The 26,879-nt window shown below is 41.3% G+C and overlaps 1 protein-coding gene across 2 annotated transcripts in view; it reads left to right on the forward strand.

Annotated features, from left to right (window-relative positions):
- The window catches only part of CRYZL1 (crystallin zeta like 1), a 269,330-nt gene extending 242,978 nt beyond the window's left edge, over positions 1 to 26,352 (forward strand). The window contains exons 8-14 of one of the 2 annotated variants that reach the window (XM_078656941.1): positions 2,305 to 2,416; positions 5,788 to 5,808; positions 17,740 to 17,838; positions 19,520 to 19,635; positions 20,929 to 21,034; positions 25,428 to 25,473; positions 25,837 to 26,352. In XM_078656941.1, the coding sequence (XP_078513067.1) occupies positions 2,305 to 2,416; positions 5,788 to 5,808; positions 17,740 to 17,838; positions 19,520 to 19,635; positions 20,929 to 21,034; positions 25,428 to 25,473; positions 25,837 to 25,936 (600 nt within the window). In that variant the 3' untranslated portion in view covers positions 25,937 to 26,352. The remainder of the gene's footprint in view (positions 1 to 2,304; positions 2,417 to 5,787; positions 5,809 to 17,739; positions 17,839 to 19,519; positions 19,636 to 20,928; positions 21,035 to 25,427; positions 25,474 to 25,836) is intronic. The other variant, XM_078656942.1, reaches the window with a different exon arrangement.
- The last annotated feature ends 527 nt before the right edge of the window (positions 26,353 to 26,879 follow it).

Raw genomic sequence — 26,879 nt, forward strand, 5'->3', positions numbered from 1 at the left:
CAGCAAAACACCAGGCAAAAAGTTGGGGGCAACCATAGTCAGGGATCTACCTTCCTACACCAATCACCATCTGCAGTATTTGCTACCAGCCTGTGCCTTACGTATAATCTTGTTACTTCTGCCGTTCCCTTTACTAATTACTTTCCCTGATTTTTTTATTATCTTGTTTGAATTTTGAGGTTGTTGCTTCAAATTTTTATAATTTATGGCCTTTGTGAAGTTTGAGGAACAATCAGCCAGCGGTTCATTATTTGATGTGTTTTTTACGTTTTGAAACGCTGCTACAATAATTGGCTGTGTCGCATGTTTTTACTTAACTCTTTAGTATTTATTTCTTAACTTGCTTTTGACAAATGAATGCTCTCTCTTTTATGGCCACATGTAGCCGAATAAAGATTCTTTGAATTGAATATAATGGAGCAGTCCTTGCTCTTTGCATGTCTAGTCCCAGACCCACGACCACTCATAATGGTGGCATTACTGTACACCGCGGTCGGGAGTAATTTCTTGAACAGCCAATGACACTCTGGCAAACGGGGGCTTACTTAATAAATCAATCTTAAGTTGTCAAGAAAAAGATTGCTGCTGGGATAAACATGGGACGTGTTTGCTTTCACCACCACATATGTAAGGTTGAAGCTGCTTAAAGTGGCGGGTTTTATGTGCAAGGGCATGCACAGGAAAATACTTGCAACCTTACTAGGAAAGTGACCAGTAGCGAAGGCTCCTGCCAACGAGAGCCCCTACAGGTGAGCATCTGACATTGTGATTACCTGATATAGCGTAACGAGTTATGAGCTGTATGTACCATGTTGACAACAAGTACAAAATTGCCAGTTGGGAAAATGGAGGCCACTTACTTTTTCACACCAGCTGGAGCTTACTTATATACTTCATCTCGTTTCTTTCACCAATGATTTCCACAGAGATAATTCAACAACAGAATTGTGTTGGTCCTTGAAAGTGATAACTCTCTTGGCAGTGACTAATAACAGTATGACTTGTACCAAAATGTGTGCTGTTAACTGCCATCAATGCAGTGCATGGACCAATCAGTCGATCCACCCATAGGTCTTCTGACTGCAGGATTTTATTCTGATAGCACTCTTTAGGACAGCCTCAATGCGGTCTGCATCAAGGATCACAAGCTTGGTCAAGGAAGCTTCCATCTTTATTCTTAAGTTTTTTTTCCAAACCCTGGCAGCATTCCTAAAAATTTGAAATTGGCTGCTAGTCATGCTTTATAAAGACTAGTTTATAACTTTGAATATACCAAGAGTTAATTCTGTAAATATGACTTCTCATTTAAAATGTATATAAATATGTGTTTCTCTTTATTCATATATTTACAAAATGCATGTGAAAAAATGTAGGTTTTCTTCAGAGATGCTCCGTAATTCAAATGCTCATGATAATCATACGATAAGCTTAAGTGATCCTGTAATTGTTCGAGTAACTAATGAGCAAGACCAGTTTTGATTCTTTGATTCTTAAAAACTCCTATGTGGGTTTGGATCACCAGCTCCTTGTCTAGTGTGTTTTAAAATCAAATTTTCTGTACAATACCTCAGCACACCAGGCTGACCCGTCCCCATAGAGCCCTGGTCCTCACACAACTGGCATTTGACTCACTCCAGTTAGAATTTATTATCAGTATGAGAATGCTTCCCACCATCTCCTTATGTGTTCCAAACTACAAATATGGACATTTGTGTCGTGGCAGTCAGGCTGATTTTTGTGTCTGTTTGGGATGCCTTTCCGCTTGCCTCGTAGCAGCAACCACTTCTCCTCACGCCTCACCTAGACTTTTTTCTCTCACGCCCTTACAGCTGCTAGAAAACAGAACTACAAAGGAGGAACAAAACTATGATTTCTGTTTCTTGAGAAGTATTTCACATTTCTGTGAACTTTCCAATTACACCTCTGACAGTTGTGTCCCTTGAAGTGATGTCCTGAACAAAGCACCTAGCCCAAAAATACTTTGATAGCCAAACTGATATTCAGCCGGATGTACAGTTCAGTGCTTGCCCTAACCTTACAAAAGAGAGTGACCCTACCTGCTTTTTGCTCATTTCACTTGTGCAGCTCCAAGTTTGGCATGTTTATAGCACAACACACAGCTTGTGCATGACAGAACAAATATTGCTTCAAAGTATAATTTGTGACAGCCAATGTTATGCAGTAATGTTTGTCAAACTATATTTCTGCCTAATGCTTGGTCGGTTCAAAGAATGCAAAAAATATGTTCTTCATAAACATACCAGTATATGCCTCTGTAATACGTTTCTATATCTTTGTCTACAGCCACTTGGTACAATTGCCATTCAGTTGGCCCACAGCAGAGGAGCCAAAGTGATTTCTACAGCTTACAGCGTAGAAGATAAGCAATACCTAGAAAAGCTTAGGCCTACTGTTGGTAAGTTAAAGTATGGTTGCTAACCCCGAAAAACCTTCATTTATCTGTCTATTGTACATTTGCCAATGAAACTTACAAGAGACAGCAGACAAAGACGGTGAATCCAAATCACTAATCCAATTCACATTAAAAAAATGTACACATACCAAATGCACTTATGTAAATTTTTAATGAATTATAAAAAAATAATGTAGTCAAACTCGGAAACCTGCGGTGGGGAAGCGGTTGACGAAAAGTAACAGCGCAACATATGGCCCTGTTGCTTTGATAGTTTTTTCCCTCCGCCTTTGTAGAGGAGTGTGGGGAGGGAGTTATTTGGACCGTTTCCTGTTTTGGCAGTCAGTCTAAACAGGAAAACAGTGTGTCAGGAGGATCTCCGTAAAAAGGAAAGGCCTTTCAGTGTACATTAACCAACGTCCCGGAGGTGGACCAGTGAGAGGCTTCTAACAGTGGAGCTATTTTAGGCTTTGCGACAAAAAACCTGGTACTATCCCCACTTCTAAAACAGGGAACAGGGCAACTGGGAGTTTGGTGTCTATTTGTGGCAGTACTCAACTCCGTCAATCTCTAACCCTTGGTTGAGAGAGAAGAGTAGATGGAATGAAGAGAGAAATGAGGGGACAACCAAAACAAAGAATCTTGGTGATCCTTGAGGAAAAGCACTTCAGGGGATTTTTAAGGCATGTAGAGGACTCATTGAGATGAATTCCAAATCCTAGGTATACACTTACCATGAGAATATTGCAGAAACAGGTTCATTGATGTTGTTTCTCCAAATGAGGTTTCATTAAGTACATGTTTCTCCAGAGTCACATCTGAGAATCAGCACTTCCCCCGAGTGATATCGTAGTGAGCGTGATTCCGTGTCTCGGGAGCTTAACCAAAGCATTTCATATGTGTGGAGCATAGAGAATCATGATTGATTGGTATTAAGTATCCACCAAACTGAAAGTGATGTTTTCCAGTAGATTATGACCTTTGCTGCAAGAAACAGGTTGTCCTGCCTTAAACTAAGACTTATTATGGAAAGATATTCTGAGCACAAAAAGGTCAATGTTGGGGTATCCAGTAGCTGATGGCCCAGGTATTGTGTTATTTGAATGAAAGTGAGAAGAGGTTACCAGTAATAACTAGGCTTATCTAGAATATAGGAATATGTTTATGGAAAGGGAACTAATTTATCAAGCCCTTATGAACCACCACAAAAAAGCCACCTATGATAACTGGACTTCTGTCTTTATTGAATGTTTGATTGTGAATTATAAGAGAATAAAATGAAAATATATATATATTGAAAATGAATGCCAAATAGCACAAGACAAAAAATAGCAAACATGTCATTAGTTTTAAAGTTAATAATTGACAGCCCGTAAGAGCCATATAGCTTAGATAGAGCTGCCAGCAGGAAGGACTCCGAGGTGGGCAGCGTAGGATTAGACTAAGAGCTCGAATTCAAGGAAATTGGAGAGCCTCTGGCCAGAATCTTCTCCATTATGTAGGAGACGGGAGGAAAGTGATTATGGGTCTACAGCTCTTCATATCTGCCTTTTCTAGACCATGTTTCTAGATGAGAGGTGCGCAAACTAAACGGATGTCCATAAGGAATAATCGGTTACAGAACAAACAATTTCCTTCAAGTGCATTGTAGGGTTGTTTCCTTGATGTCATATTACAGGTTATTTTATTGTGTAGTGTTGGAGAAGTAGCATGTGGAGGCTGCCTTTATTGACTGATTTTGTTGAATTGCCTTTTTTGTTCGGCCCCGAGCCATATTTGAAGATAGCTACAAATTAATGAAAGCGCAAATGAACAAAGTTACTTCAGGAGCCAGACCTTGAATAATGTATCTTTTATTTTATTTTCGTTTTGCATATAGCTCTGCACGGCCCATACAAGAATGTTAATGAGTGCTACAAATAGAAACCGTAGAGAAACTGATTTATCATTATATAAAAAGTAGATCTAAATTTAAATGGATGGGAAAACATTTAAATGTATGAGTACGTTTGAGGTAGTAGGCAACAGCGATTAATGTGTAAGCAATGATGATTACGAAGTAAGAAAGCTACTAGGAAAGAGTGACCAGAAATCCTGATTTGAGACAAGGAAAAGCCTAGCTGGCATCGGCTGCCATGAATGCTGTTGTGGTGATTACAAGCCGTATGCAAAACATATGTTAGCATTTTGGAATGGCATAATCTCCGTAGTGGGGTAAATAATTGACATTTAGAATAAGCATATTTTACAGTGCGCAAATTGTTGACAACTGGACTGCATTCTTATGCTGAAACTTTGGAAATCATAAAAATGCTTATGGACCAAGAAGAAATGTGAATAATTAGATTTATAACACTAATGGTACAAAGGCGGTGTTAAAAAGCAGTATCAGATATTGAAAAAATACATTGTCCCTGGACATAAGGCATATTTTGTTAAAGCAACACCCAGAGCACTGGTATATTGCATTGTTGATCCATTCTAGTGCAAAAGATTCTAGTTGAAGGAGTTCATGATCCAAGGCTGATTTGTGTGATTCTCATACATACATTTTGATTAAATAGGGGATGCATGAGCTGTCCTGCATCCTGTTTTTACTGTAAATGTGCTGATTAATTAATGCATACAAAGGTCTGCTCGTGGGCATCCTAAGCTCGATAAAACAATTTGCAACAAAGATTCACATTTTGGGTGTTTCTCCTTATGGAATATATTTTTCACGTGGGGAAGCCCTTTGCCTCCGGCCCTCCACAATTGTGAAAAAGTTCCCTCCACTTTCCCACGCCAAATACGTTCTTAATGTTTCCCTAAGCAGTAGTAAGTTTATAATTTTATTGAGGGGGTGGAGCTACCAGCAAATATTTACGAATGTTCAAAAACCTGAACTTGTGTGTGTTCACCCACCTTCACAAGTGTTCCCACTCAGAAACTCCCACAACCTTTCTGTGTGTAGATTTTCTTACACATAAAGTTACACTATGCTAGCCCCGTTGTATTAGGGACTACATCAATTTACAAGAGCAAATTCACAATTTACAAGAGCAAATTCACATTTGTAAATACAGCCTTTTGCACACCTCTGTTCTGTGCGTAAATTACTTAGTTATTCGTGGCCTGTTCAGAGCAAGTTTTTATCCAATTACGTGTGTTGAAATAAAGTACTGATAACAAATGCTGTTATGTAGTTTGCGAACAATGAGCATTGATAAGTCAAGCAAATACTGTAACTGCACTTGGGCGTTTACTAACACTCTCTGTTAGCGGGGCATTCAGTTACTGTACACCAATGAATTTTTTGGAACCTTAAGAGTGGTATTTGTATGCAATGATTTAGTCTGACTAGTTTTCTTCTCCTTTTCTTTCACTTTCAAAAGGCATTAAGCAACCTTTAGTGAGTAAGTAAACTTTCTAGATTTCCTTTCTGTCTTGCCTATTTATATGTGCATACAGCCCCACAGTTATTATGTTTAATATTTGTTTAGAACGTATGCTTGGTCATAAAACAATTGTCTTCCCAGCACCTGTATTTTCTGCTTTAATGTGTTAAATACGATGCCTATTTATTCGGAGTTACAGTGTATGCAACATAATGTTTGTAGCAAGGTTTCAAACACTGCTTTTCGGGACCTCGATCCATGCCCAATGTTCATGTTACCCACGTGAAATAAAGTTATACACAGGGAATTTAACTTAAAAGCATTAGGGCTGCGTGAAATTTGTGTAAGATTTTTTCACTCAATTAGACAAAATTTCCAGTAAATTGCATAGTTATACATAATTACGCTAAATGCTAATCCGCCAGTGCTATATTTTAGCACAAAATGCTTCTTGTTCCAATTTTTGAAGCGAGATAGTATTTAGTCCTAAAAAATAGCAAAGCAAAACACAATTTTTTGAACAAAAGATGCTCGTGTTACAGTTGTTCACTATATTCTGCACTCCTACTCTATAGTTTTACTGTGAACTTATGCAAGTTGGTGTAATTTTGGGAATTTTGCATAACAAACACAACATGAAATTACATGAACTACGCTGGCGTAATTTAAATTTCTTCCGGACCTAGAGAAACCCAGATTGAAATGAGTTATACATATTAATGGCAATTATTCTTTACAAAAAAAGATATTTACTGTATTCGTCTATCTAAAGAACAGTGGTCTTCTAACTATCATTTTCTTCAAGTAAAATATGGTGTTCAAATGAATTACCATTTAATCTAAGTTTCTACAGAGTTGTCAGCGAGAAGGTAGAAAGTTACAGCTTAGTTCAAATGTTCTGGTTGCTCTTTCAGGTCAGTCGACAAATTGTTCCAGAATTGTCCTGTAAGCTTTGAAAATGCTCTTCCTCCATCATGCATTTTCTTGTTAGTCTAAATTAAAAGATCCAAGGAGTGAATTGATGAACATGGCGGTCTGCAGCAAATGTGTCCATGAGAAAAGGTCGTGATTAGTGTAACTTGTCCTGTACTTTAGGCATTTCTGGGCTGGGAACCATTACTGTGCCATCAGTCCCAGACTACTAGGCCTCTATTTTATTTTCAAGAAGACATGTACGTTTAAGATGTGAATAAATTATAATCCTTGGATGAGAAGCCAAAGGAAATTCAGTTGCTATAATTTAACCACAAACATACAAAGGCATTGATTATTATTTATATGGGAATTAGCAGAAGTGTTTCACTGAGGAGATTGAAGTATGGCTGAGAATTTGCTGATTTTGAGCAACAAGGGTGAAATGGGACCCTGTTTTGTTTTCGAAATGTTTACCATAGATACCTATTGAGATGGTATACTGAAAAGCAATTATTGAAGGGATAGCTAAGTGGAATTTTGTTGTCTTCTATCCATCGGCAATCTAATGATGCTGTTTTCCCCCTACCTAAAGAGAGCAGCTCAGTTTTTGGAAAATAGCTGTGCAACTTGAGACCAGATGTTCTTTGGTCTCTGGTAAACATTTGCTGCGAAACCTAAAACATTTTTAAAGTAAAACATTTGCAAGGGAACAGACTGCACCATATCTTTGTGTTAGATGCACACTCTACTCTTAGGAATTCTTCCTGAAACACCTTTACATACTCTAATGGAGTTGAGTTTCTGGGCTGAGTGTAAACTGTGTGATTTGTATACCCCCCATATTTTCAGGATATGTCGACAAAATTATGAGAGTTGCTTAAAAAAGCCTTGGGCCAATATCTTGCATGCCGTTTCCTGGTGAGGGCATACTTCCACATAGGAAAGTTAGTCAATATACTGCCAGAGACTGATGTTAACCAAAATATCTCCTATCAAGATATTTTCTGCTTGAACCCATGTCACACAGACAACAAATCATGACAAATTTTGCTTTATGCAAAGTGGCAAACATTTCACTTATTTTCTTTAAAGCAAAATTAGGAACTTTGCATGGAATTATGTCAGTGTAATAAAAATGATATCTGCACTTAATCAGGCTGAGGTGTGGGTGTCATTCACAAACAGGAATGCAGAGAATGTTGTGATTGAAAGAAACATTTTAGGCATGGCAAGAGACCGATTTAGCTGTATAAATGTACAAAGGCTTTTGGTAAGCCCTCTTTATCTATTGGTCTGTACAAATGGCATTCACATTTAGCTTCCACCCACCACTGCATACTTCATGGGGCAACGGATCAGCTCACTTCAGCGTAAGTGATAGTATGTTGCTTGTGCACATGTACCTAAAAAGCAGTCCAATTGAGTCCCAGGGCTAGTAGGCCAATTTCTGTTTACATATCTGCTTTCATTTAATGTATATTTTTAATTATTTATTTTTACGATGAGCCATTTTTTTATTCTTTTGCCGCAGACATATTCGAGATACCTTAAGAGGGCAACATTTTTAATTACTATTACTTTTAATGCCTATTGCATGTGGATGTAACAAAAAAAAGGCCACGACCTATTGGCTTTGCCAGTGCTTGATCTTAATGTACCTCATTTTGGTTTTCTACAAAGCAGTTATTCTTAGGCGGTTACTAGATAATTTTGCAGCTCTCACCGTTCCAATGTTATAATATTTCTTGTGTAGCAGAATGTGGTTACTTTTCAAATCTGAGGTAATCAAAGAAGGGATCTGAGAATATAAGAGAAAAAAGTTCTGCATTTTTTTATTGGTTTCCATTTGGTACAGATTTGATGTAAACAAGACAGATCTGGGATTGTGGTGTTCTGAGTTAATTTTTTCATGTCTGGGGGCGTGGTTTGGAAGCCGAGAGAGATGGCGGCTCTGTGATTCTCTCCGCCCATGCAGAGTCCGTTAAACGAACCTGGAACGAGTGCTACCACTCCAGCGCCGACACAGACGGAAGATTCGGCAACCGGAATGTAAGAGGAGCAGAAAGAGGGTACGTCCGAGGATTATTGCGGAGGAGAAGAGGAGGTTTGGTTGCTCCGAGAATTCCGCTCCGGTGGCTGCAGTGAGAAGGACCGCATGGTTACCCAGGATGTCGGCGGACGGAGTGTAGGGACCCTGAACGGACCCAGGACGGATCGCTGAGAGCTCCGGTGGAAGGCTGGGCCCTTGTAAGAAGTCGCAAAAGGAATCGTGAGTACTGTACCCGATCTCGGGTGAAAATAGAACTGTACAGTAAGGGAGCACCGCGCGCTCACACAAGATGGCGGCTCAGTTTAACTAAACGGTGACTCCGTTATGTCCTATCGCAGTACAACGACACAGGCGCTGCTGTTACCGGCGCATTTAGGAGAGGAAAGAAATGAAGGCATTTCATCCATCAGATCGGTAGCGGCCGGGGCATATAAAAAAACTTTGGAAGACTTTTGAATGCTTTTGCAATATTCACAAGGCTAGTAGAAAATGCAGAAACATGGCTTCAAACCTGGAAAGACACTGCTAAAAAGACTGTGATCGCTATGACTCATATAAGTCAGGGTGTATGTGCTGGATAAATGTGCTGGATAAATGTTTATGGAGCCATTGTTTGGAGATCTATGGTCTGCGACTGAACCCTATGCTACTCTATGAGGCTCTAAAGGGAATGCATGGTTTTAAGTTTCTGGCCTAGTGCCTACTACACGGATGCAGCAATTGTCTAAGCTGGCAAGCTTTTCAGATTGCTATTGAAGATAAAAGCAATGTTTTGACTAACGAAGTGTCTCTACTAGTGCAAGGCTTTACATGCACATGCACATGGTGGCTTCTAAAATGGCGACGCAGGCTTCCAGCCTCATTTGAAAAACGCGCACTTCCACACGGCGTCTGAACAAGGGCAGGAAGCAAACGGATAGGACGACAATCGATCGACTCCTAAGTGGTCCTGAATGGTTATTACGCGTTTACCGGTATCAAGCTAGAAAAAGGAACCGGAAAGGCGGCCAAAAAAAAAACAAAAAAAAACGAGCACTCCATAAAGGGCAACTACAATTACAGGAAGATCACTGTAAACGATCAGGTAGTCTACGCCACGAGCAGCCATGGCAGATAACAAAGATCTGGCGAAAAGTTTGAAGAGGCTTAAGTCTGAGCAGTCTTCGCCCAGCAAAGGAAGAAATGTCAATCCGGATCCGATAGAAATGATACTTAACAGACTAGATGAAGTAAGGGATCTGGCGAAAGCGACCAAGGAGGAAGTAGCAGCGATCAGACAAGATAACCGCGATACCAACGCAAAACTGATAGAGGCAGAATCAAGGATTAGCAAACTTGAAGATATGGAAGTCAAGTCCTGTAACGCCATCAAACGTCTATGCATAACTGCGGACCAAACGACACGGAAGCTCGCTGAGTTGGAAGACAGGAATAGAAGGGGGAATCTAAGCATTTTTGGTATTCCAGAAGGTTCGGAGGATCAACATGGGAACTGTGTGGCCTTTCTTGAATCTTGGTTTATCCAAGCTACTAACATGACTTTTCTACACCCGTTGGAGTTTGATAGGGCCCATAGAGTGCCGGGCAGGATAACTAAAAATCAAAAAGGCCCTAGAGCTATTGTTTGTAAGCCACTACGTTACCAGCATGTAGAACAAATTCTCACCTTCATGCGGAAAAATAATCATATTCTGTGGAAATCTGCTAAAATCTACATTTCACAGGATTACAGCAAAGAGACGGTGGACGTCAGGAAGGCTTTCTTGGCGCTCCGACCGCTGTTGAAGAAAAGGGGCTTCCAATATGGATTCGTCGGGCCAGCGAAGTATCGTGTGATTATTCAAGGTTCTCCACACATTTTTTCAGATCCCCTGAAATTGAAACGTATGCTAGACGGCCCTGAGGACTTAGATATGGAGACAAACAATCCCGAAAGTCCTACAGACCAGGCCTCGGCCTCAGGTTACAAGTGAATGATCTTCGCATTTCACGCACCTCTCTTATGCGCACCTCTTCCTTGTTGTGGAAGGGTATTGAATGTACTTGATTCTACTCAAATTCTCTTACCGTTGAATGACCTGGTTATGAGTGCAATTGTTATCGATCTTTTGGTTATGGTGAATGTCTCTACTACTACCTGATAGGATAGCGATCCTCGAGTAATGAGAACCTGATTGCAAGTTGATACGTTTAACATGTTTCATTATATAGGGCTACGACAGTAAGTAATATTGTTGTTTTAGTAATTCGCCCACACCAGTAGGAAGCCATGATGCTCACACTTCTTTTCAAGGAGTCTCTGATTCGCAATATATGTGCTCGGTTACTAGATGCTGGTTTACCGAGGTTACCTTAGTTAGCAGCAAACTACGGGTCTGCTGAGACTGTTCATATGTTCCAAACTTTTATAAATGTGTTCATGCACGGGGAGGATGCATTGCACTCTCTCTCCAATCACCATGCCTACTACGTACAGGTGGGGTGGGGAGGGTGGGGGGTTGAAGGGTTTTGGGGTGGGGATGTGTGTTCCATGTTTTTTAGTTTTGTTTCCTCTTGCTTGCATATTCTTTATTGTATTAATGCTTGATGTTGGGGGAGGTTGTGGACTCTACTTTCGTCCATATGGCCCTTTTAGATCTCAGTGTGTTGTCTCACTGGCATGCTACTGTTTGTACCACGTGAGAGATATAATTATCAATATGAAGGTTCGATTGACCGTTCACACATAATACAGTTCATACTCCAATGGGGGTGTGTAATGTGGACAAACTGAAGATATTATCTCTCAACGTTAAAGGTCTGAACCAACCTGTCAAGAGACAAAAAAAGTTTAGACTATATACGGAGGTTAAGAGGTGACATTGTATTACTACAGGAGACGAAGCTTGAGGCTAAGCAGTTCTATCACCTGAGGAATAAGTTCTACAATGAGGTTGTGGGTGCAGAGGCTGTTCACAAAAAGAATGGTGTTTTATTACTTGTTGCGAAGAAATCTAAGGTAGAACTTTTGTCTTCTGAAGCGAGTGTAGACGGGAGGTGGGTTACGGCCAAACTAAGCAGGGATAATACGGAGTTTTATGTAACAAACATCTATGCTCCTAACACCAATGACCTCAAATTCTGGGAAGATCTGAATAAGCATATTGAAAATATCCCGGATAATGCTGTTCACATACTGGCTGGGGATTTCAATCTTCCGATGGACGCAACGCTGGATAGAAATTCCCACTGTCCCTTCAAGACAAATAAATCGCATAAAGCCTTCCTCAATTTATGCCAACGCTTTCACCTAGTGGACGCGTGGAGGCTTCAAAATCCACAGGGAGGGACTATACTTTTTACTCCACACCACACGACTCGTATTCCCGGATCGATTACATCCTCATATCACAGAACGGGGTTCCTAGAATAGAGTCTAGTACCATAGAACCTCGTGTAATATCTGATCACTCTTGCATCTCCTTATCCATTGCTAATGTCAAATCCTCTTCTCGTCAGACGTCTTGGCGCCTAAATGATGAAATCCTAAATAATGATCAACACCGGTCCACAATACAAGCTTCGATCGCTTCCTATCTACAGATTAACAAAGAGGGGGACACATCTGATCTCATTAGATGGGATGCCTTGAAAAGTACCATACGGGGGTATGTATCAAAATCAGATCCGCAATGAACAAAAACTATAATGCGAATTTGGAGTCTTTGGAATGTGAAATTGTAGACCTTGAGAGTAAACATTTGAAGGATAGGGACAATATGTCTCTTTATGCCTTGGCGAATAAAAAATACGAATACAATAAAATAATTAGTGAGAGAGCGGGAGTTTGGTTGAACAAAAGAAGGAGACTTAAACTTTGTGAATCTAATAAAGCTGGTAAGAGCCTGGCCTCGTATTTGAAGTTTAAGGTACAGAAGAATTCTATTAGCGTCATTAAAGATGCCTTAGGGGCCTCACACTCAGATCCAGACAAGATAACAGAGGTGTTCAAGGTATTCTATGAGGACCTTTATGCAAAGAACAAAACGGTGGAGGAGGACAAGATTAAGAGTTATTTAGATGAATGTGATCTCCCACAGCTCTCTGCTGAGGACCAGGTTAGACTCAATGACACGATTAGTGCTCTTGAAATAGAAAATGCAATTAAAAATCTGAAGACAGAGAAGGCTCCAGGCCCTGATGGCTTCACGGCTAAATTCTACAAAACCTTCCCTTCCCTACTGGTTGAACCCCTATTACAAAAAAGAACAAGTGATGGACTGAATGTGGATCAATGTCACTCCCCCAGTCAAAAGATCTGGGCCCAAATCCATCGTTTTTTTGCACTCCACACCACCCTGGGTCAGATAATGGCTTTATGCAAATCAGCTCTGACCCTGTTGCCCCATGGGAACAGTCCAGTCCGAACTACAACAGCCATATCTTTCCCAGACCGGAATCAAGCATCCGAGGACCGGACCGGTTTCGAGGTAACACCTCTCTTCAGCCCGGCTAGCTTGACTCCAAGTGGTGTGGAGTGCCTGGGACCCACGTCTGGGCATCCCCAGCGCACTTAGGGCGGCAATTGCAAAAAAGAACAAGTGATGGAGCTAAAAAACGGTGTTGGATCTAGCCCTGATCTCTTGACTGGGTGAGAGTATTCTGCTTAATTCAGAGACTCTGTCCCTCACCACCCCTTGTTGTAAATATTTTTGTCCACCCTAAGCGTGGAAGGGTATACTCAGACATGAGTCCCTTGCTCATTGCACCATCAGGATTCAAGCAAGCCGGGCCGAAGACGGCTGAAATGCCAGAAACCGGTCCCCGGAAGCTTGTTTCCTTCCCAGTGTAAGAATTGGCTTTTGTAGTTTGGTTTGCCCTGTTCCCATCATGCACTGGGACAGGAACAGACTAATTTGCATACAGCCAGGTTCTGAAACTGGGATGGTGCAGTGAGCTAAAAAACGGTGTTGGATCTAGCCCTGATCTCTTGACTGGGTGAGAGTATTCTGCTTAATTCAGAGACTCTGTCCCTCACCACCCCTTGTTGTAAATATTTTTGTCCACCCTAAGCGTGGAAGGGTATACTCAGACATGAGTCCCTTGCTCATTGCACCATCAGGATTCAAGCAAGCCGGGCCGAAGACGCCTGAAATGGCAGAAACCGGTCCCCGGAAGCTTGTTTCCTTCCCAGTGTAAGAATTGGCTTTTGTAGTCTGGTCTGCCCTGTTCCCACGATGCACTGGGCCAGGGACAGACTAATTTGCATACAGCCAGGTTCTGAAACTGGGATGGTGCAATGAGCTAAAAAACGGTGTTGGATCTAGCCCTGATCTCTTGACTGGGTGAGAGTACTCTGCTTAATTCAGAGACTCTGTCCATCACCACCCCTTGTTGTAAATAATTTTGTCCACCCTATGCGTGGAAGGGTATACTCAGATGTGAGTCCCTTGCTCATTGCACCATCAGGATTCAAGCAAGCCGGGCCGAAGACGCCTGAAATGGCAGAAACCGGTCCCCGGAAGCTTGTTTCCTTCCCAGTGTAAGAATTGGCTTTTGTAGTCTGGTCTGCCCTGTTCCCACGATGCACTGGGCCAGGGACAGACTAATTTGCATACAGCCAGGTTCTGAAACTGGGATGGTGCAATGAGCTAAAAAACGGTGTTGGATCTAGCCCTGATCTCTTGACTGGGTGAGAGTACTCTGCTTAATTCAGAGACTCTGTCCATCACCACCCCTTGTTGTAAATAATTTTGTCCACCCTATGCGTGGAAGGGTATACTCAGATGTGAGTCCCTTGCTCATTGCACCATCAGGATTCAAGCAAGCCGGGCCGAAGACGCCTGAAATGGCAGAAACCGGTCCCCGGAAGCTTGTTTCCTTCCCAGTGTAAGAATTGGCTTTTGTAGTCTGGTCTGCTCTGTTCCCACGATGCACTGGGCCAGGGACAGACTAATTTGCATACAGCCAGGTTCTGAAACTGGGATGGTGCAATGAGCTAAAAAACGGTGTTGGATCTAGCCCTGATCTCTTGACTGGGTGAGAGTACTCTGCTTAATTCAGAGACTCTGTCCATCACCACCCCTTGTTGTAAATAATTTTGTCCACCCTATGCGTGGAAGGGTATACTCAGATGTGAGTCCCTTGCTCATTGCACCATCAGGATTCAAGCAAGCCGGGCCGAAGACGCCTGAAATGGCAGTAACCGGTCCCCGGAAGCTTGTTTCCTTCCCAGTGTAAGAATTTGCTTTTGTAGTCTGGTCTGCCCTGTTCCCACGATGCACTGGGCCAGGGACAGACTAATTTGCATACAGCCAGGTTCTGAAACTGGGATGGTGCAATGAGCTAAAAAACGGTGTTGGGTCTAGCCCTGATCTCTTGACTGGGTGAGAGTACTCTGCTTAATTCAGAGACTCTGTCCATCACCACCCCTTGTTGTAAATAATTTTGTCCACCCTATGCGTGGAAGGGTATACTCAGATGTGAGTCCCTTGCTCATTGCACCATCAGGATTCAAGCAAGCCGGGCCGAAGACGCCTGAAATGGCAGAAACCGGTCCCCGGAAGCTTGTTTCCTTCCCAGTGTAAGAATTGGCTTTTGTAGTCTGGTCTGCCCTGTTCCCACGATGCACTGGGCCAGGGACAGACTAATTTGCATACAGCCAGGTTCTGAAACTGGGATGGTGCAATGAGCTAAAAAACGGTGTTGGATCTAGCCCTGATCTCTTGACTGGGTGAGAGTACTCTGCTTAATTCAGAGACTCTGTCCATCACCACCCCTTGTTGTAAATAATTCTGTTTAAAGCAGGGCACGAGGCAGGGATGCCCCCTATCTCCTTCTCTGTTCTTACTGGCAATTGAGCCATTCTTATATCATATAAGAAATGATCCTAACATCGCAGGCATACCATTTGGGGAATGCACGGTTAAACTAACAGCGTATGCGGACGATGTGCTTGTTCTCTCTGAGAGAGCTGAGGAGGCCATACCTGCACTCATGTCGGATATTGAGGTTTTCTCCAGGGTTTCTGGCTATAAACTCAATAAGGACAAAACCGAGGTCAAACTCCTGAACAATTTAGGTAATAAAGGGATCATAGGGAACTCCGGCCTTACATGGCAGCCCAAGTGCTTTAAATACCTGGGGTTAGACTTTGATAAAGACTTGGTCTCCACTCTGAAAATTAATGAAGATTTGACTCTAAAAAAGATATCCACGCTGCTGGAAGGATGGTCTCCAAAATTCCTCTCCTGGTGGGGCAGAGCGGAGACGCTCAAAATTATGTCGACTCCGTTGGTTAACTATTTGGCCAGCATGCTCCCTATGACGTTTTCGAATAGCTTTGTTGCTAAGGTAGACCAGCTGTTTGGTAGCTTCCTGTGGCGGGGTAAGAAAGCCAGGATATCTCTGAAGAAGCTTCAATTAGCAAAAGATAAAGGCGGCCTGGGTCTGCCTTCGTTCAGGAACTATCAGACAGCCTTTCTTTGTAAACAAGGTGCTCAATGGTTAACTAAATCCCCAATCTATACACCTATTTGGATTAATATTGAAAAATCGCTAGTGGGCCATGCTCCTCTTGAATCCTTACTCACTATGGACCTGTCGCACTTACCACACTCCAAATATATAATGTTAAATACTAGGCGGGCCCTGCAAACACATAAAACAAAACTGACATTCAATAAATCATCTTTCATGTCCCTATGGAGAAATCCCTACCTCAAGCACAATGGCAATCAACCCTTATGGGAATCATGGTCCAAGAAGGGCATTAACTTAGTGAGAGATCTGTACGACGATAAAGACCCGCTCCCGTTCTCAGCCTTGCAGCAGAAGTATGATCTTACTCCGATGGATTTTTACGACTTCCTGAAAATCAAAGCGACACTATCTGCCCATAATTTTTCTCCCTATATACCATGGTTAATAACTCATCTCCCACGTCTTATGTATGCGGGTCACTTCGTTTCTAAGGTATATAAACTATTATTGCCCTTACCTAAAAAAGCTCACAGAAATGTGGAAGTGAGATGGGAAGCTGAACCAAATTCGACAGGAATAGAGTTTGACTGGAATATGATTCATAAGACTGCCCTTGCTCACAAAGTATCGCCCATCCTATTCCAGACTAAGTACATGCTCATAAATAGGTCATTTTGGACCCCAGATAAGCTTTTTAAATGTACTTTAAGAGACTCACCGACGTGCTGGAACTGCCAGTCAGGTTCTGGTGATCTTGCTCACATGCTATTCAACTGCCCTACACTAAGTGAGTACTGGGGGAAAATATTTGACTGCATTCATCACGTATTCAAGATAAGACCTGTACAGGAATTTGTGTATGTAATTCTAGGGGCGCTTGAACCACGACTATCAAATGATCAGGATCGCCAGCTTTTGGATTTAATGCTAACATTGGCATGTAAGGTGGTTCTGTGCAAGTGGAAATGTACAAATGAGGTAAACTTCAAAATTTGGTAGGAATGGTTATCATTCCTGAGAGGTGCTAATAATCAGGTACTGCAGGCATCTACGTGGTGTCCATCCAATAGGAAGCTGTGGAAATCATTAGACGCATCTTCATTTCATTATGAGCCACCTTGATGCATTGTATGTTGATCTTGTTACGGTGACCTGTGATATTTGAGAGTACGTTTGTGGTCCTATATTAGAGTCCTAGCCGCTATCCCCACGCATTGAGTGTTATGTATATTTCTGTATATCTACGAAGCAAGCAAGTGTTGATTTTCTTTATATTGTTTGCATTTCTGTAATTGTCCTTCAATAACTGCATCGAATCATTTTTGTAATGGAAGAATTACTGTACTGTCTTTACTTTGGTTTGCTACTTTAATAAAAATGACCTGAAATAAAAAAAAAGTATATTCTTTCAAATATTTTGTAGATTAATCTTGCACCATTTTTTAGGAATTCAGGTTTTTTCTGCTTTTATTCTGACACTCCTTTTGGAAACACGATATAACTATTCTTTCTGGTTCAAACAGCACGAGTGATAGATGTGTCCAGTGGAAAAGGTGACATCGCAGGAAGTTGCCTGGAGGAAACCGGAGGTTTGGGAGTGGATATTGTTCTTGATGCTGGAGGTTTGTTGTTGCTACCAAAATTAGCTGTTAAAAAGTGTTCAAAGCGATTATCATTTAATTTTAAAATAAAATCGGAAAGTCTTTATTTACTTAGTTAATGTAAAAACAATATGCTTGAAATTATAATTATTTTCCCTATTTTTTATGTATATTGGCACGCTTATGTCTTACATGGGACTCATTCAGCAGAGTTTGTGTTTTTATTGTATATACCAGTTATTACAATTGAATTAAATGCGTTGGTGTTGATTGTCTTCATATATGTTGTCACATATGCCATAGTAAAAAGTAGAGTGGAAGTGATGATCATGAGCAAGAACGTCATGTAGATATCCAAGAGAAATGTTTATTGAAGAAACAGGAACATCAAGAGTAGCTGTCAGGTTTATTTAACAGTAAACACAAAGAGCATTCCAATACAAAACAACTCAAGTGCAATGACACCTTTACTTGTATGTTCAATACATAGAATGTTGAACTAACCAATACCTACACAGCTTATGTACGCAATATCTATTATGGGACCCTTCCTCATAGTTCTACCGATACAACAGGTGATTTGTTCGTACTTTCTACTTTGCATTATAACTCTCTATTTTCGTTTTTAACGTGTGATGAGAACTATTTATTGGCCAAATTCATTGTTACCTATGCGATTTTAATGTACAAAGCTGATTTCAAATCCCTGCACATACAACATTCTGCTGGCTTGCTTACTCGGCAAGTTCCAGGTCTTAATACAGAAACAGTAGATTTTCCAGGGCATCTGAAAAGTCTATTAATCCAGCGGCCGTGTCAGAAAGAGCAATATTGCCATTATGGTGCATTTTCATTAGTTATTTACCTATTATGAAGAGGCCAACCCTTCAGAAGCTGTGTTTTGATGCTTAGAAGAAGGTATGATGCAGGCTATTGGGATTTTCCGTTGTTTAGAAGTCCGATTGGATTCCATTTATTTTTTATAAGATCCATAGACCAATGCTTACGGTCTGCTATTGTAGCCAAAGAGCAATTATCCACAGTGGCCTCTACTCTGTAATCAGATAAAATTCCTCAATTTCCATCGAGACTGTACCGAGATGTTTTGACCAGTCATGCCTGAGCATGTGTTAACTTTACTCCAGTAGCAAAATGGAGCCTGCTAGTTGCTACACCTCATTTCCCTTCTTTTTGTTGAAGTAAAACATTGTGAAGACTAACTTAATTGTGAATTGAAAATCTCACCTGTTCAACAAATGGAAACATGACAAAAATGTAACCCAACCACCAAAAAGAAATGAGACAAACTGAGACAGGCCAAGTTGGAATGAATCTCTCTAGAATGTGGGATGAAGATGTGAAGGGAGGTCTTTCTGCCTTAATAGGTAATTGAAGTAGGCCTTCATGGGAGCACTAATGCAGCAGTCTTTGCCTGTTCTTTCATCCTGATGTCATGTGAAAGCATCTTCAGCCCTTGAATGTTCATGGATGCTTGCCTGGTGATTTTAGAGTTCACAAGATAGACATAGGGTTTGAAGATTACACAATAGAAATCATTTCAAGCCACTTAAAAGCCTTTTTTACTAAAAATAATTGCTAAGAATTGCAGTGTCTGAAAGAACAAGTGGCAAAGAAAAAGCACTAAAGCTGTTATTTGATTAGAAGGATCAATGTCTGACGTGTTCTCTTATTGTCATTATAGTCAAGTTATTTCAGAAGGGAGATGGTCCTGATCTACCGCTGCTGCCTCACAAGCATGACATTATCACACTCCTTGCGATAGGAGGCCACTGGGTGACTACAATGGAAAACCTTCAGGTGATGTCAGAAGTAGGAAATTTGACTAGTGTGAAGCTGCTCTTTCTTATACAAATATTTTTATTCATTTTGGAGATTCGTGGGGATCAACATATTGCTGGACCCTTGAGCTAAAATAATCCACAAAAATGTACCTTCACTGAAATCATTGTTTTGGGACTTCTTTAGGAAACGGAGCACAAGTTTTACTGGAAGTAAAATTTAATCTGGGCCCTCTGCCTTTGACAGCTTGGTAAACTATCACCAATATTAAAAAAAAAAAGTAAATTAGTATATGTTCGTGATGCTTAATTCATGAATCTTTTTGTAATTTACCTCCTGATTTCGTTCAGGAATACTAGTAGCAAAGGCACCATTTTCCATAGCTGACGCTGAGGATTTGGTGATTGCATGCTCTTAATCAAACTGATGGATACAAGAAAGTGATGAATGGACTGCTTTAATTAATCTCAGCGACTGTTAATTACTCGGGTCAGCTTCCTATTCCATTGTTATTTTGCACTCCAGGCCACTTAAGTTTGAACCCAGCCGTATGCAAATCAGTCTTGACCCTGCTCCAATAGGAACAGTCCAACCTGAACTGTAAACATTAGTTCTATGTCAAAAAGTAGGACGGGCATACACAGACGTGGATCCCGTGCACACTGTGCCACCGGTCCCAAGCTACACCTGACTGATGAGCCCTAATAAGGGTGAAACTGGTCTTGTGTTTCTTGTGTTCTGGTTCATGGAGCACCTGGCCGGGCAGTTAGGGCTTGACTGGGCCTATCCGAGCACGATCAAGACTAATTTGCATACAGCTGTGTGCAAAACTAGATGGTACGGTGTGCAAAATAACAATGGACTGGGATTAGGCCCCGAGTAATTACCAGTGGCTGAGAATAATTCAAGCATTCCACCCATTACTTTTTTGTAAAATTCAGTGTGTTGTTAATCAAATGCATGGTCACATAACTTTGAGTATCTTACCTATCACCTTGTGTACACATGGAAAGAAGTGTCAAGAGCCTCTTGGTCCCCACCACCATTCCTTGTTCAGCCTGGAGGATGGGGGCAGGATAACAGGCTGTATCCATTCTTATCCATCAATGTCAGTTTCTTTGGGATTTATCCAAGCCTTGATATGTACAGGAGTGGTGCACCGTGTTGCAGAGTTTCTATGTGTTCAAATAAAGGCAAGTGGCAACTTGTAGCACAAAAGTTGGAAACAGACACCTGATGTCATATGCATTTATCTATTGTCAAAAAGTAATGTCATATGGAGCGTAACATAGAATGTTTTTACTTTTAAAGATTGACCCTCCAGACAGCCATTTGTTATTCCTCAAAGGAGCCACCATCTCATTTCTTAACGATGAAGTTTGGAATTTATCGAGTGGGCAGCAAGGAAAATATCTTCGTATCCTTTTTTGGTTTTGGTCAATCTTACACAGCAAATATGTCTATTCATTAGACTTAAGTGCTAAATGAAATACAAATATTCTTCATACATTTCTAACTAATGTGTACAATTTATATTTATACAGGTTGTGACCACAGAGCCACATATTGTAAATATTCACACCCTAAGAATCAAACATTTCAGAGCGTGGACTTAAAAACACTGGCAACACCCCCGAAGATTACCAGTCTCGGAAAAGCACGAACCTCTTTAAGGAAACTGCCTTCTCCTGAGGAAACACCAAGAAAAAAGTGAGCTCCCTTGTACCATCGCAATATAAGTATTTAAGCTTCATAAAAGTGCAGAACTCACTCTCTCTGGCATCATGTGACACATAACCGGGACCAATCATCGGATTCCTAATGGGTTATTTACTCAACTCCCTCTACAGTTAAAATTGCCCACACTATTTTGCAAATTGAGAATCTCACAACCTTCCAGAAAACATTGGCCAAGAAAAGGCGCTGCATCCCCTTGTCTATTCTTCAGGCCACTGTTTGTGGTGATAATTCAAAACGTGTTCAGTGTACTCTGCTTTTGTAATTTCTCACGGATGTCAGTGAACCAGCAGTAGAGATGTTCTTAACCCAGACGACTACTAAAAAGTTTGCTTCCTGCCTACAAAAAAATCATAAGTATGGAAGCAGGGTCTGCTATTTTTTAGATCAAACCCATCTTCTGATTCTTTGATTGTTTCTGCTGTGAGAAAGATATATACTCATGCTTTCCATCCGTATCTCCCATTGCGAAGGTGGGGAATAAAATTGATTCCGTAGGTTGGAAGATAAGTGACGCCTGAGCCACAGCCACTACAAAAGTTGCCTCAGCTGTTTTGGAGGAAAACGACAGGCCACTATGGGAATTCCATGCTGATAATACGCAAGAGATAAGATGCTGAATTTAACGGAGATTCTAATCGAAGAGCTCCTGCTTTCCGATCAAGTGATTAGTTCACTGTTTGGGTCTCAAAGAGATTAAGTGATTCGCCAGAGGAATTCTGATGTGTAGATACTCCTGCATAGTGGGCTTTGAGAAAATTAAACAGTTTAGGTTTCAGTTCTCAGTGCAGGTCATCTAAAGTTTCCAGAAACACAGGGTTCGACTGACCTTCTGACCACAACATCAGCCGCAAAAGAATAAACAGTCCTACCACCACAGGAAATCCAAGTCATTAGTGTACCATGTTAGCTGGAAAGCACCATAACAACACAAAATAGTGACTCCTCTGTTCCATCGACCATATCTGATTCTCTGGTAGGAAAGAAAACCCTATTTTGTCTGTCAAAAAATCACGACAATCAGATAGGTTCTGAATATTGGCCAAAATGACAATGCTGAGAAGTACCCTCTTTCTTTATTTCACTCATAAAGTCCACTCCTTAGCAGGTCTGCAAGAGGATATCCAACTATTGTTACAGATGCAAGCTCTGCAACCAGATCTGTCATTCCCAGTTAGACAAGGGGATTAATTTGAAATAGTTTTTGATACACACATGTATTAACCATTTTTGATTTTAAAACAAAAAACCCATAAGTTGAAATTGAGATTTGAAGGGTATTAGCCCTTCACCAGATCTTTTTTTGGTTCCATCAAGAAAACTCGATTAGCATGATAGAACTGTAAGACATATTTTTACATTTTGATTGCAAGGCAACGTTAGATCTTCTAACGCTTTATGAAATGCAAGAACCATTATGAACGCAAAGTCTTTCCTTGTGTGCTAAAATCAGCACTATGGGCTTTCTCCCAATACATCGTATTGATTTCACTGGATTTTAGCAAGAAGATATTCTTTATCTAATTGATTGGCAAAGAACCATTTTCCAGAAAACTCGACAGGACTCTGATTCAATTGACACAGCCAAGTTTTATGGCTCAGTGGACTCAGTGGCATAGGAAGGGGGGTACGGTGGATGCAGGCCGTCCCGAGTGTCATCACTGAGGGGGGTGACAAAATGGCAAAAATATGTGTAACTAACTTTTTTTCCCCTTATTTTAATAATTTCAGTGTGGGCGGGGGTGACCAGAAATTGTCCGCACTGGGTACCACCTAACCTTGCTACGCCACTGGGTGGACTAATACATGCACTGTAGGAATCTGTGTTTGACCAAACAGTATGAAGGCACTACAGGTTTGGTGGATTGCTGTTGCCTACTCTGCAGAAATTCACCAAATTTGTTATGTTTTTGAGAAACGAACTGCAAAAGCAGGAGGTTTAAAGAGCAACATTATCAGAGTATGGATGTGCTTCAAAAGGCTAATTGAAAGGGTGTCATAATTAATGTCCAGAGCATTTATTATCAAGGCCACATTTTCTTTGAGCAGAAGTCATACCGAAGAGTTAAGTACAGGGTTTCGTGTTTGTAATGACCTACAACCGGAATAGAAGACAAGGTAACCATGAGACTCAAACAGGGACCTTATTATGCACTTCAGCTTTCACAAGATAAATTGCCTCTGCAAATTCAGGTTCAGTCATGTCTTCAACAGTATTATCACAACTATCAACAGGGCTACCTGGTCAACTGCTAATGGGATGCATAGTATTATTTGGAATCTCAGTCTGTGCTTTGTCTTCACTAATGGCTCCCATTGTGCTGTCACGAAAACTTTATGTCAGCATGCAAGGTTGGTGGTTGCTTCTTATCTGGTTCATCCTGATGCTGCTTGCAAGGAGCTTTTTTCTTACCCACTGTACACAAAATAGTAGAAAATGAACCCATTGCAAATGAAGTGCAGGAGGCTTAAGCTATGGGACAGGCCAATCCAACACTCTAACTTGCTGTGGACGGGTGCGTCCTTGGCCTGGATGAACAACAGATGCCCCGCTCTGTGAGAGTCAATTTCCTTTTAGGTCGAGCCTGGGCAGCGCATGTGCTGCTCTGTGAGCCATGCTGTATTGGAATATGTACTTGAATCTCGCCCACTCTCCGCCCATATTTGTCGTTGGCTTGTGTCATTGCCCTTCGTAAATTCTGGCTTCTGATTTGTTATTAGGCTTGTTAGCCCCTTCTTATTACCGCCTTGTCTTCATTTGTAACCTCCCATGAGGACTGGCCCTTTAACTTCGGTTGTTACACAGTACGTCTTCTTTAGTCTGTAAGCACAATTTTCTTAAATACGTTTCTTTTACTGCAGGAGGGTCTCAAGTACAGTTGTTACCACCAGCTTGTTTAACTTGTAGCAAACGGGGAGCTCTTCTGGGGCCATGGGAGACAGAAGGGGGCAACTCAACAATGCCTTTAGGGAGGTCAGAGGTGCGTGATGTAAATTCCCCTAGATCTGGCGGGTTTATTTTCTGATTGAACATCTATGTTAAACATGAATATGCTTTAGGTTTGCTGCTCTGCTCACTTGCTAAACACCATGACTTCAACAAAGGGCTCTTACCTTCTTTTCTCATTTTCCACTTTAAAATGGATCCAAAAAAGAAAGTAACTCTTTGGCTCAAATGTCTCTTTGGGCACACTCTCCCACAACCACAAGTGCGAACTCGACCGGAAGGTATTGGAGCACTTTACTGAGCAGCTCTCCAGTTCCACAGTAGCAGCTCGCTGCACTTTGCTCCTCGGCTCCTGTAAAGGGTGTGCGTTAACCCCCAGCTTAACTTTGCTCTCTCTCATCTGCTTTTCTCCCTCTGCCCGCCACATTGCTCTGTCTATCGTTTACCTCTCTATGCCCTTCGTTCCCCTTCCCCCACTGCATCATCATTTTTGCTTACCAACACCCGCACCATGTTTTTCTTCTCCACACCCTCCCCGTCTGTGTTCCTTCTGCTACCTTCTGTTTGCAACCCCCCCCCCCCACTCACACACAATTTAAACAAGCACTTGGAAAGCTATATGTCTCGCATTTGTGAGAGTTTACGCTATTGGCATTGTAAATGACAATGCTTTTTATTTATGTTTTAAAAACCAAATCATAAATAAAAGGCATTGTTATTTCCAATGCCAACAGCTCAAACTGGCGTAAATGCGAGACCTATTGCATTGCAGATGCTTGTTTATGGGTGGCGCAGCGAAGATGGTTCTGTCCAGTTAACTCTCGGACTCATTTTCTTCTTATAAAGACGAGCTGGCAAATGTGTATTCCTGTGACGCTAATGTGGTAAAACAATCTCTAACTACTCAGAATTCGCTTGGTGGTACCCTGTCCAGACTCCAGAACCCGCTAACATGGCACAATAGGTTTCTACCTATTCAAGCATTGCGGCTGTGCGTCTCTCAGATTAAGATTAATGGTATGTTTGTATTAAACTCCAGATACACAGGCACTCTTAACTACACGATTTCTGAATATTTAACTTTATACTTCAGTACTGTGCATCCATTCCTTAATTTCCACTGCAGATATCCTGAAAGATGTGATGGATAAACTGTCATCTGGAATATTTAGGTAAGCCTGGAAAGAAAGTCATGCTAGGCTGTTGCAAACTTGTAAGCCTTACATCAGTAGTGCTCTTGCCTTTGTTTTTTTTAAACTAAGCTTAATAGTGCACCTAGAACCTCCTGACATTCTTTTTATGTCCTTGAAACTTACATCTTTATTGGTGGAGAAACACAATGTTGGAACACGGAGAAGAGGGTGTGGGGTGGGGGGTGGTTGTGATTGCGTTTCTTTCCAGCACATTTGGGAAACTACTTTTTATTCAGCAGAAAAGATAAATTAGTAGAATACAAGAAATGTGCATCAATTAGGGAAGGGGCTGTTTGTTCACTTCTCTGTGCACACCCACTGATATTTTTACGTTTCTGTTAGGCCTCAGTTGGATGAACCTGTCCCATTGTATGAAGCCATAGTCTCGATGGAAATGGTGCAGAAGAAGGAAGTGAGAAGGAGGCAGGTCATCCAGCTCTGAAGCCCAGAGTCACTCAGTCAATCGCGCGCGCGGCGGAGAAGCAGATACGTCACGCGTGGCTGATGGAGGCCATTATGTGAACAGCCCGTGCTCCGTTTGGTGAGCGGGAAAGCGAAGTGGATTTTAGAAGCATGGCTGTGACTCAGGAGACATTCCCATGCCGCATTACCTTCATTCCAGAAACCGCCTGTGTCCACTCTCCAGCATCATTGAGGTCGTAATTGTGAAATCGCACAACCCAAAGGTGTTTCTGTTAAATGTGTATAAATAGCATATCTGATCTGTTTTTTTTATTTTATTTTTCATGTACGTTTATTGATGGTATGTGATATTTTTACCTATCGATTGACTGCTGACGGGGTAGGCAATCCCTTGTATACATGATTTAATTGAACATTAAACACAAAACAAAATGCCTTCTTTCTTGCTTCACGTTAAAAAAAAATTAAACAGACAAAAGAAGATGTCTTGAAACTTTCTGTTCTGAAGCGGCCAAAGAAAGCTATTGTCTGTTTCTTACTGTTTAAGCAGGAAACTGTGCTGACGAAGGTGGGACAAGGTAAGAATAAGTGCAGAAATTAAAGAGAAGTGTGCGATCAGAGTTTCGAAAAAAATAAAAACATTGATATTGCTATTCATTTATAATTGGCAGCAACACCACGCCTGCACATTGGCTGTTGGTGTATTTCTGTGGAATTGGAGACGAGAGGAGTGGATGTTGCAATCTGTGCTGAAATTGTAAAAAAAATTAAGTAAATAAAATAATAAATACATGCTGGGACCCAAAGCTTTTTTTAGGAGCTCTCCACCAGTGCTGCTGAGTGTTCGGGTTGCAGAACACCAAGGCTGCCCTGTTTTGATTACACCTCAAGGCTCTTTCTTCTACCACCCTACACTTTCTGTCGTTTTAAGTCACTCTGTGGATTCTTTCTCATTCCTGCTT

Source organism: Lissotriton helveticus, chromosome 8 (assembly GCF_964261635.1).
Source record: "Lissotriton helveticus chromosome 8, aLisHel1.1, whole genome shotgun sequence".
Classification (NCBI taxonomy): domain Eukaryota; kingdom Metazoa; phylum Chordata; class Amphibia; order Caudata; family Salamandridae; genus Lissotriton; species Lissotriton helveticus.